Below are 11232 nucleotides of genomic sequence, written 5' to 3' on the forward strand. Positions count from 1 at the left end.
TCCTGCTGCAATTCATGGGATCGGGTAGTTAAGAGGAGGAAAAGTGTATTTTCTACCTATTAATCCTTCAAAACGTCATGTGGTTGTTTCCTGTGTGTTTAGACGTTTCACCTTCTGGAGATCGGTGTACAATGCAGGTGCCTCTCCGAATGTTGCGTATCCAAACATGCCCAGTCAAGCACAGGCAGACCCAGTTTCCACTGGGTGCTTGTGAAACCCACTAACAGTGAGAATTCTGTGTTAACAAAAAATTCCAGTCTTCATCGTCAGGGATGTTGTGAGAGGGCAAAGAGGCAGCTGTACTTCATTTTCATGGGCTGTAACACATAAAACACACAAGGAACTCTTGGTCTGCTGTGAATGAACTCTGTATTGAAAGCCTAATTGAAATGTACCTATACAGTTCAATTACAAGGTGCAACATCTTGCCACCTTGTCGAGCTTAAGGAAATCGGAAGGGAGTTTACTCCATCAATTGATGTAAGGGGGGGGACACTCAGATTCTAAGGGAATTAGGCTGAAAGTCCTTTTCAAGTGCAAGCATGGCATTTCCTGAGTGCCACGTTTCATGATTGTAGATTCAGTGAATGTTTGACAGCCTATCGGCCTATAAAGCTTAATTTTTACTGGAGCCCAGTTTTTCCTTTGACTGAGTCTGCTGTTCATCATGTGACGGAGGCTCAGCCTGAGGAAGGGCAAAGGCTGCCTTTCAGGTCCCTGCAAGATACTCCATCATGGCTCTCAGGCTGATTGTCTTCCTTTGCCTGCTCAGTAAGTATCTACTTACACATTCTGCTCGCTGGAGAAAAAGGGGGAATTTGGGGAGTTTAATTTAAAAATGTTGTGCTACTGTAAACTTTCTTATTGTCTTAAATCTGACCTGGGAACAGGGCTCTTATTGTTAGTCTCTGTAATAAAGCTCCTTTTATGTGAACTAGAAATTTTCAAGTTCTGTTTTTTTTTTTCCTGTAATTATGCTTAACGGAACAGTTGAATTAAGAACTTGTTTTCAGTTGCTTAGTTATTGGAGATTTCAAGCTACTGGCCTACCAAATGGTTTAGGTTTCCAAAAATCATACATTTTCTAAAGAGTCTGATTAAATAGCTAATTTAAAAAACCACATTAAGAGTTCAGTCGAAATCATCTGTGGTATAATAACTGTAGAAGAGACAGCACAAATCTGATTCAGGAAGCTGCAAATGGTTCTGAGCAATGATTTGCATAATATTATATGCAACATGCGATGTAGATACACATTGCAGAGTATGAATCCAATAAGTATTTACATGGTTTCTTGGAAAAATTCGTTATAGGAATTCTGCTACGTTATACTGTTAACGGGCCACTAAAATGAATGATAATATAGTGCTAGAAAAAGTACTGCTGTCAAGTATCATAAGGTTGTGATGGTCTGCACGTCATTGTAATGGCAGACCCAGAGAAATGAGTGTCATCTGGTTGCAAGGAATGATTGAATGACTTGTTTTTCTGAGCCCCAACTCTCTCTCTCCAGCACGAGGATCTGTAAGAGCAGTGATCTGATACCATTGTTTTTAATCCTGGATAAACCTGCTGGACATGGTTAATTACCAGATGAAATAATGTATTTTACTGTAAGGTTAAGGGGTCAGGTTAAAACAATGATACTAACCCCCTAACCAAACAAATCCTTCAGCAGCATTTTCTCTTGTTTCGTCTAAGCCTGATATACTGTTACAGTTTTCCGCCATTGCGTTTGGACTGGTTTTAGACGGGGTAGACCCAGGATGGATGCTGATAAGGACTGCGTGTGCTTGTGCCTTGTTCACACAGCTGCTGTGTTCTTTTCTCAGGCGCCTCCCGTGCTCTGTACAAGCAGTGGATTCCAGACACGAACTTTGAACGGGCCAGCAACTGGGACAAGGAGAGAGTGCCCTGTGCCAATGACAGGCTCAGCTTTCTGCCTCAGAAGGTACCCAGCCTCTTCACAAGTCAACACGTTTATCTAATGAACTTTACGTTTAAAGGCAACAAACACCATCTCCGTGAAAATGTAACTAAGTGTTTTTTTTTTATGCTCCGTTTCCAGGAAGTGTCTGTGTATGTCCAGTCTGCCCACTCCATCTCTGAAATGGTACGTAGAGCAACTTTGAGTGGATTGGTGCTGGAGCAGACTAGCAGTGCAGTCTGCTACGCTTGTGGAACCACCTGGCATGGGGTTTCATCAGTTAGTGTGGAAAGCCCCTGTACTTGCTAATGGGATCGGAGAAGCCTGGCCAAAACTGCCTTTTGGTACCTTGCTGGTTACTATTCCAGGAATGAGTGGTTCTTCCATTAACTCATCTCCTCTCCCTCTCTGCCATGGTTCTCACACTGCCACACGCACGCAGGCACAAACTCATCACACACTCCTTCAGTTCCAGGAGCCTCTGGGATTTCCAACCACAGGTGATGGGGACGGAGGAATTTGCATGTTCAGTGTTATCAGATCTAGGTGGTGTCTCAGCCTCACACGAGCCATAGCCCTGGTACGAGAGGATTTCGAAAAAGATCAGAGCTGTGCTCCAAACCTCCCTCCCTGTGGTTCTGTTGTCAGAGATCTGCCCGGCAGCAAACACAATGAAAATAAAACGTGTGATGTTTTGCCTTTGTTTGCCAGCAGAAACCTGCCATTTGTCCCTCTTACTGTGCGTAAGCTCAGTGTAGCTGACAGGGTGGAGAGTGGAACAGTCAGTGATCACTTTACAGGAAATCTTCTGGAGTGAAACAGGTCTCTAACTAACTTCGTAAGGCCACAGGCCTACGTAGAAGCATTCTGTTTAGAATCAAGTTATAAAGAAAGCCTTTCTTCAAACACCGTCCAAGTTGGTATTTAAATCATGAAGATGGCAGAAACTTCAACCCAAACTAAGGTTAGCTCACCGGCTGCGTCTGCTGCCCAAACATGTTGCCAGTTTTAAATGACAACCGTGACCCAGGATAGGCAATTACCGAACATCTTCAGGCATACGGACTGAATATCTAAGTAGAGACAATTATCTCCCCTGCCCGCAGTGCTAGGCTTTGGCAAGTTAAACTTGGTGTGTGGTTTTGGCAGTCAAACGCGCATGACTTGGCAGAGATGTGTGAATGAAGCCTCCTGTTGTGAGTAAATACCTGCACCCGACTGATCCCAGTGCACACCAGCACTGCTCTGACAATTGCAGCTTTCAACCCCAGTGCCGAACATTACGGCTGTGGGCATTCTTTCTCAAGTTCCAGAGCCTCAGCTCTGAGCCTTTCAAGTCACACACACACAAACCAGTCTCAAAGACACTCTGTAAATCTTGTTGAGGTAACTCAGATTGCCAAGCAACCCAACTAATCTCGTTGTTAAAAACACATCTCATTTACACAGTTACAGTTCTCCATTTCATGATTTGCTGATTTTCTACGGAATCCACCTAGTTTTGTATTCTATTTTATTCAGGGGAATACTAGTGGACATTTGCACCTGTCAAACTGAAAATTCTTTTTAATCTGGGCTTGTTTTAGGCCTCTTCTGTTATTCCCCATATTTGATTGCTTTCAATACAAGCCTTTTATCTGCTGTTTTTTGTACCATGTTAATCTCTTGTGAAAGCAGTAAATATTCGCGTATCGTAAATATGATCGCCATTTGTTTTTCCTGTTTAAAAAAGCATTGACTAGATGAGCAGATTAAATCTCCAGCCTGAAAAGTGGTTGTTTAGATTCTTCTGCTCCTTAACAAGGTCACACTCAGTTGGGCTTTAAGTTTTATAGAAGATAAAGTCCAGAGTTCGGCTGTCACCTAGCTGAACTCTGCATGTGAACAGCCGCCTTGTATCTGAACCTTTCCTCATTTTTTTCCTCCAAGGGTAACTTCTGAAATAGCTCCAAAACACTGTGACTTTCATTCTGAGTGCTCCACTGGGACTGAACAGAAAATCCCCTGCTTGGTAGAGCACATTCATTGTTTAGAGGATGTGGGTATTTTGTTCCCATGCTTTTGGAAGAGAAATTATAACCTGAAGGGGGAAAATGACATATTTACATATGAAAGTTATGTATTAGTCTATGACAGATGCTTTATTGATCCTGTGAGGGAAATTGCAGTGTAACAGCAGCTTAACAGACACAGCCACAGTGTAACGAATGATACAATCATAATAATAATACAATACAATCAGTACAGTGAGAAGTGCACTAAGAAGAGTTACTCACAGTCCAGAACACACAAAGAACAAACCGGTACACAAAAAAGTCGTATTGCACAATATAAATATAAAATATGGACAATGAAACAAAAAAACATAGCAGCAGAGAGCTGTCTTCCCACGTCTTGGATGCATTTTGGTGCAGTCCTAAACTACTGAAGTAATTAGTGTGGGGCGTGTTTGTTTGGGGTGGTGCCTCACTGTCTGTTCAGGCTCGTCTGGCTTGGTGTCAAGTTTGCAAGAAGCTGTCACAGTTGATGACTCCAACAAAAAAAAAAAACAACAAATGAACTTTCATTTTCACTCTGACGCTGTGTGCTCTGTACTTCTCTGTTATTAGGATAAAGGCTTCCTGTTCTTTGAAAAGATAGTAAGCTTCCTCTCCCTCTCTAGTAAATTGGTCATTTTTGGTTAGTGCTTCAGATCGCTGAGGTCTGCATTGTCACATCTGCACTTCTGACGACACTCTCTCTGTGGTGTAAGAACAGTGTGCACCGGAAGAACAGCTGCGCTCAGTGGGAAACAATGGGTGTAAGAATCAGCTTATTTCATTGATGTAGTTGTGGACTTACCACAAAATGTCTGACACACAGATTCCTGCTCCTTTGGAGTCTGGTTTTTCATATTTTCCCAGGCACGGCGCGCCTCTGCTCCGTACTTGGGCGACAGTGATGCAGGCTGACGACCCCAACAATCAGAACACAAGCAGGCCATTGGTGCCGTTCAAACTGCTTACATTCAAGAGGGCTCATTAACTGTCCCGTGTGCTCTCATGTCCTGGTAAAATAAAAATGTGCAGTGCAACTCAGTTACAAAGAGACAGTGGTATCATTTCAGCAACCTGATTGTGCCTGCTGCTCTGAGCAAGTTTGGAGCTGCAGAACCCTTAGGACAAAATATGAAGTTCTGAAAGGGAGATCTTCCATTTGCTTCAGTGCAAGGGGCTGGGTGATGCATTTTGAGCGTGGCTGACAATGTGCTTGTGCTCCAGACTTTGCCCAGGGACGGGGAGTTCATCCTGGCTCCAGACGCAGGCTTCGTGGCCAGTGATGGACTGGAGGCGGGCTGTGAAGGAGGTGAGCAACAGGACAGTACCTGGACCTGGTGTCTGTTCAACTAATCACCTGATCTGGTCTGTGCTAATCCTGTAGGTCTGTACTTCACTAACTGAACCTTGATTGTACTCTTGTCCTGAGTCTCTGTTGCAGTAGCAACCTTTCACACAGTGTTATTCTGATGGTGTAAAAGCTTTGTTTCTAGAATACATGTGAGCATCTGCACTTTATTTGTGTCTTCATACCAATCCCTGTGTACCTGTTCGTAACTCTCTGCATTATTTTACTGTGCTGTAATCCACGTGCTGGACCACCTGTTTTTATGTCAGTGTGCATGAGCTGTGTGTTCTGTCCTGTGGAGGCGACACAATCACCTTCAAGGATGCTGATGGACTGCAGTGGTTTGACCCTGAGCTGTGGCAAGCGGCTTCTTCCTCCGATGACCTGGAGAAAGGAAACTTCCTGTTCTCTGTGCACGCGGAGAGTGTGCCCTGCCAGTACGATGACGTCATCTTCAGGCCTGAGACCTCCTTCCGAGTTAACACTTCTGCTGACACACCCAGAATTCCCGTGAGAAGTGTTTCTATTCTGGGCAAGGTGAGGGAGAGGTACCTCTGAGACAGCAGGGGGGAGAGTGAGCGGGAGCACAGCGAGGGGTGCAAGGGAAAAGACTGAGAGGGTGGACAGGAGAGACAGAGGGGGACGGTGTGGGACAAGTTGGGTCAGTTGGGGGGCAGGGATGAGATTCAAGGAAGGAAGTTCTGAGGGGATACAGTGAGAGATCTCCCAGTCCTGCTGGGGGAGGAAACTCAATAGAGCCGGCAGCCTAGTATGAGATCTCCTGTCACAGCTATATATAATATGTTTGTGCTGTAAATGTCTGTTAATGTTGTGTAAACTGTATCCACTTTGGCAGCACTGTAATTCATGGACCATGCTAGTAAAGCCCCTTCATTTCGCTTCCATTCGTCTCCCCTTCCTCAAGGTTTTTGTCCGGACGTCAGGCCAGCCCTCTCCTCTCTTGCCCTGCCCCCTCTCTCACGCGCCCCTCTCTGCTCTCTGTGTTGTCAGCGGTTCAGCAGCGAGCCCCAGTTCTCGCAGTACCTCCAGTCTCCCTTGGGCAGACTGCAGTTCCACGGAGACCACAGCCCCCAGGTGACCGGCTCTCGCTGCACTGACCCCTCGGGCTGCCTCTGTGGGAACTCGGAGGTGAGTCCGGCAGGCTTCTCCCCACACCGGGCCGGGTACTGCAGACAACTGACGGCCTGGATAAGGCTGCTGCATTTGTTTTTTTTTAAATGCAAACAAACTCTTGGTATTCTAAAATATGTCTAAATAGATATTTATACAAAAATAACTTGGCTTCCAAAATGACTTTTGACTTTTTGAGTTGGAAGTATTATTCTTGCTGGTGGTCCATCTTTTGTGCAGCACTGCAACCAATGTTTCTAGACGTGAGTTTTCGTCACAGCCGAGATCTCCCTGTACCCACAGTTCCTTCCTCTACTGCTGAAACAGACAGTGCTCGATAAAGACCACAGGAGGGCGACATCTGTCCTCAACAAGCACCTCTGTACTTGAACACTGATGCCAGAGTTTAGGGACCCGAGGGATTTCGAAATAGAATTAATCTCTCGGCAAATTGCAGGCTGTTTTAGCATTACCTGAAAACCTCTTTGTAGTTTGCTCCAGTTTAGATCCAGGCTGGAGACAACCGCGTTGGGACGAAGGTAGAGGACAGACGTTAAAGTTATAGTCAGAGCTGTTGGGGTCGAGGTGGACCTTTGGGAGTCAATGAGAACCTACTGTAGCCCTGCTGCTAGAGCTCTTCGAAGAAGTGGCTGAATCAGATCTTGGGGTGACTTACTGGCGGGCTAACTAGACAGGGGGAATGATCTGAAGTTGGATTAGGCTGTAACATCCGTTAGGGTTGGTGTTTGAAATGGTGCACGGTAGAGAAATAAGGTTTGGGTTAAGGAAATTGGACTAGGGCTTGCTTTAGGATTAATGGTAGCCTTGTCCCCCAGTAGTGTTGGATTAGACCACCACCCTCTTTCATCCTAACCATTTTAATTGCTTTCATTCAGAATCACCAGCGGATCTGCTCGGCTATTACCCAGAATTGTCCACAACTGGATTGTAAGACACCCCTCCAGCCCACAGGACACTGCTGTACTGTGTGTGGTGAGGAGGCCCATCTCTCTCTCTTTCTCTCTCTAAAGTAGAGAGATAACTCATAGGATCTTAACTGGCTCACAGGCCATACTGCACAACAGCAGCATCTGGTGTCTGGTAACTATCCAAATATAAGGACACTGCTAAAATGTGTCCCGGCTACCACTCAAAAACCTATTTCCACTGCTAAAAAAAGGATCATGTAGGTAGATGCTTCAGCATGCAAAGGCTGCAAAGGAACAAATAAAGGTTTTCTCCATGCTGAAAAGAATAGAAAAGAGAAACAATGTTTTGGCTGTGGAGCCTTCTCCAGGTCTGATGAAACATTGTCTCTGTTCTTTTTAAGCATGGAATAATCCTTTGCTTGTTCTGTTAAAAAAGGATTCCCGGCCCAGAACGCATTATATTGTGTTTCTCATTGCCTCTCACCCTGTTTAAATGCACATTCTTATTATAATTGTCTGGCATGAATGCTCACCCAGAATTGACTGTACATGGTGTGAAGCATGCAGTGAAACAAGGTGCTCGTTTCTGATGTCTGTCTGCGTGTGTGTTCCAGGTGCGATAATCACCCTGCAGTTCTCACAGGAATTCAACCTGGAGTCATATCGCGCTCGACTGCAGCACCTCTTCCTCAGCCAGGTGAGATGACTCATGACCCCCCCTCCCCCCGGGGTCTTAAGTGACCTTCTGCCAAGGGGAACGATCAGTTTCGTGATCAGCCCTTCATTCCAATCTGGGATTTTCTGGACAGACGTCCATGGGTGTCCATTGACCTGTACAGATTTGATAACCCCATTTGAACAATGGTCTGCTTCAGGCCCCTGGCAGCAAAACTAAAGGGGGGTAAATGAATAAACTCTCAACACACATTGGCTTCTTTGGTAGCCGAGTGACAGGAGCTGCCTCTCCAGAGAGGAGGACCTGAGTGTTGTCTTCACGTTTCTGCCAATTCAAATTGGTTGTGCAGTTTCTCACTCCTCTCACTCATCTGCTGCGCAGTGGGGCTGCACTTTGGTGGCAAACAATGCTGGCCCCCTCCCGTGTGTGAAGTGTGTTGGGATGCAATATGATACAGAAACGCCAGGAATTATAATAATCAAACACATTCCCTATGCGGATGATCACCCATCCTTATTCAAGTTTGTATTCTCACTCTCTTCTTGCGCACCTCTGTCCCTGTAGCACCGCTATCACGAGGTGCACATGGCCGTGTCCAAGGTGCCCGGGACCCAGCAGGGGCTGTGGCTGATCCCACGCCAGGGGAAGCCAGAGATCCAGGTGGTTCTGGTGGACTCGAAGGGGAGCGTGGCGGAGGCTCTGGCCCGTGAAATCATGGAGGACATCAAGACACAAGGTGTAGCAGAAGCAGCCCATCCCAAACCACTACCGTTCCAAGTTACCTATCCCCTGCCAAGTACTTCAGGCAGGCAGGCTGATGGAGACGAGATCTCTTACAGACAGGTTTCCTTGTGCACATCCATAGGTGTACATGTAACTCGGAGAAGAGATGAACTACTGTGAATGGTTGTTCAGGCACCGACAAAGGTCAACCCAGTGGCCTTCTTTAGAAGAAACGGTAAAACATGAAGCAGAGGACCGATGTGGAGAGCGTGGAAGTACATCAGTAATGCACATTCGGTCAGAAAGCAGCAGAGCCTGTGGGTTGAGTAGTTTGAAGGTTTATAGGAGTGTAAACTAAGTCATGAGCGGTGTCCGTCCTGCACATTCTCTTCTTTCAGGCGGTCACCTGGGGATAGCTGACGCAGAGCTACAGACCTCCGGCAACGAGGCCGCGGGAAGGTCTGGTGGGGTGGTGGCGGGAGCCGTGATCGGGGCCCTGGTGCTGCTCGGAGGGATAGCCCTTGTGGCCTTCCTGTTCACCTGCGGAGTGATCCGGTGAGGCGATCTTGAGATCTGGGGGCAGCGGCTGATCCCTGCCTGTTGTCCCGGAGGCTCTGCAAGAGGGCACAGCTCTGAGAGTCTCCTTTTCTTTTGTGCCAGTCTAGCTTCCCCAAAAACGTATCGATGGAGGATGGAGGCACTGGCTGTCTTTCTTTGCAAAAGGGTCATTTTATCAAAGTACCCAAACAAGGATATACTTGATAAAAATGTTTGAACAGTGAAAACACAAGAAAGGCTACAGAAAATGGTACTGTGACATCTGTCTCTTGTTTGATACAGTCTACTTCTCTCGCAGGCCACCCCCTCTGCCCTCCTTCCCCAGCTGGAAGAAAAGGGAGTCTGATGACCTCGGGGGTCCTATAGACCAAGGCTTTGACAACCCCATCTTTGACAAGGCCTCCGAATTGCCAGTAAGCATTGCTACACTTGTGTTTTCATAAGGAGTCTATCATCCTTTCTTCTTTGTGTCTGACATGTGAACACTCAACAGTCTGCCTGAGAAAGAAAACACATGGTCACTTCCCTGACCTTCTAAAAGACCAATAGCTGGATACTCAGCTTGGCCTACTTCCGAATGGCAGATTCTCTCTTCAAATATTAAAAAAAAAAGCTTCTCAACTGGCTAATAAACGTGACATCTGAGAATGGAGGTAGAATCTAAGGCCAAAGGAGCACCGGTTCAAACCTGGGTGCTGGTCATTCAGGGTCTCATCACCTTTTGGTGAATGTCCTGTACCTGTAGGCTCACTGTGTCATCAGTCAGAGAGTGACTATCACTCCTCCAGTCTGTGCTAACAGTCCAGAACAAACCTGTCCAGTACAGGAGTCCTACAGCTGATAGCCAGGTCTTAAGACAACAGGTCATTCTGATTTTTAAAAACTTTTCATCAGCTTTTGAGTGAACCAATTTGCTCTTAGGTAAACATGGTAGAAGTAAACTATCCTGGCCTGTGATTTTCTTTGTCTCTGCAGGAAATCCCTGGGCTGCATGGAGGCAATGCCCTTAACACCCTCTCCTTCACACAGTCTGGCGTGCACTTTGTCAATCCTGTGTATGACGAGACAGACTTGAACGTCTAAGGCTGCACTTCTGATCATAACACTTAAACTGCAACGCTCAAAAAACGCATCAAGTTTTCAAGTCACAAACTGATCACTCACAAAGTTTCTTTGAAAATCACAAACATGACAAGCAACAACATAAGAGGGGTCAAAGTCTGTATCTGTGCATGTTTTGTAAATGTCTGGATCCGGTTTACTGCTTTCGGCTAAAAACAGTCCAAAACTGGCTTCTCTATGGCCAGTGTGGCAGAGAACCTCCACACACCACTTTACAAAAACCTCAGCTTGAAGAAGTCTGAAACAACCAGTGAAGCTTAGAATGATACAAGATTTAAAAATGCAGAACGAGGCTCTGACCATTTAAAATGCCTTTTTTTTTGCTGCTCTGTAGCGGTCCAGCACACTGTTGTCTTTTGTTGTCTTGTGCAATTTCTGTTGACTGCATTGCACCTAACCGCTGAAAAATAAACTGCTTCGCAATGACACACACGCCACTCACAATCGTCAACTGACAGCTGACCGATTTTCTTCCTCCTGGCTGGAATTGGTTTTTGTCCATTTAATGGTGTGTAAGGAGCACCAGCAGGTGGTGTTCAGAAGGCCTCCTTGTATGTGCTGGGGCTACCTGCTGGACCCTGTCTGTGACAAGGCAGCTGAGCTGAGGGTGTTGTGTGGTCACACAAAGCAGACAGGATTGAAGACAAGCAGTTCCTGCAGACAGGCCTGCACTGTGACTGAGGGTTCAGAGAAACCAAACCATCGAAACTCATCGACACCTAGGGGCGTCACCCAAGCACTTAAGGCGCTTATGCCTACAGCTACATACAAATAGGGTGAA

The 11232-nt window shown here is 46.1% G+C and overlaps 1 protein-coding gene across 1 annotated transcript; it reads left to right on the forward strand.

The window, feature by feature from the left end:
* The first annotated feature begins 654 nt into the window (after positions 1 to 654).
* On the forward strand, positions 655 to 10879 carry amn (amnion associated transmembrane protein). The gene is made up of 12 exons (XM_006632309.3): positions 655 to 771; positions 1834 to 1952; positions 2070 to 2114; positions 5189 to 5273; positions 5614 to 5849; positions 6324 to 6461; positions 7340 to 7436; positions 7987 to 8069; positions 8613 to 8784; positions 9170 to 9326; positions 9628 to 9742; positions 10305 to 10879. The coding sequence occupies exons 1-12, from the start codon at positions 735 to 737 to the stop codon at positions 10410 to 10412; spliced, it is 1392 nt and encodes a 463-aa protein (XP_006632372.2). The 5' UTR covers positions 655 to 734; the 3' UTR covers positions 10413 to 10879.
* The last annotated feature ends 353 nt before the right edge of the window (positions 10880 to 11232 follow it).

Source organism: Lepisosteus oculatus, chromosome 8 (genome assembly GCF_040954835.1).
Source record: "Lepisosteus oculatus isolate fLepOcu1 chromosome 8, fLepOcu1.hap2, whole genome shotgun sequence".
NCBI lineage: Eukaryota > Metazoa > Chordata > Actinopteri > Semionotiformes > Lepisosteidae > Lepisosteus > Lepisosteus oculatus.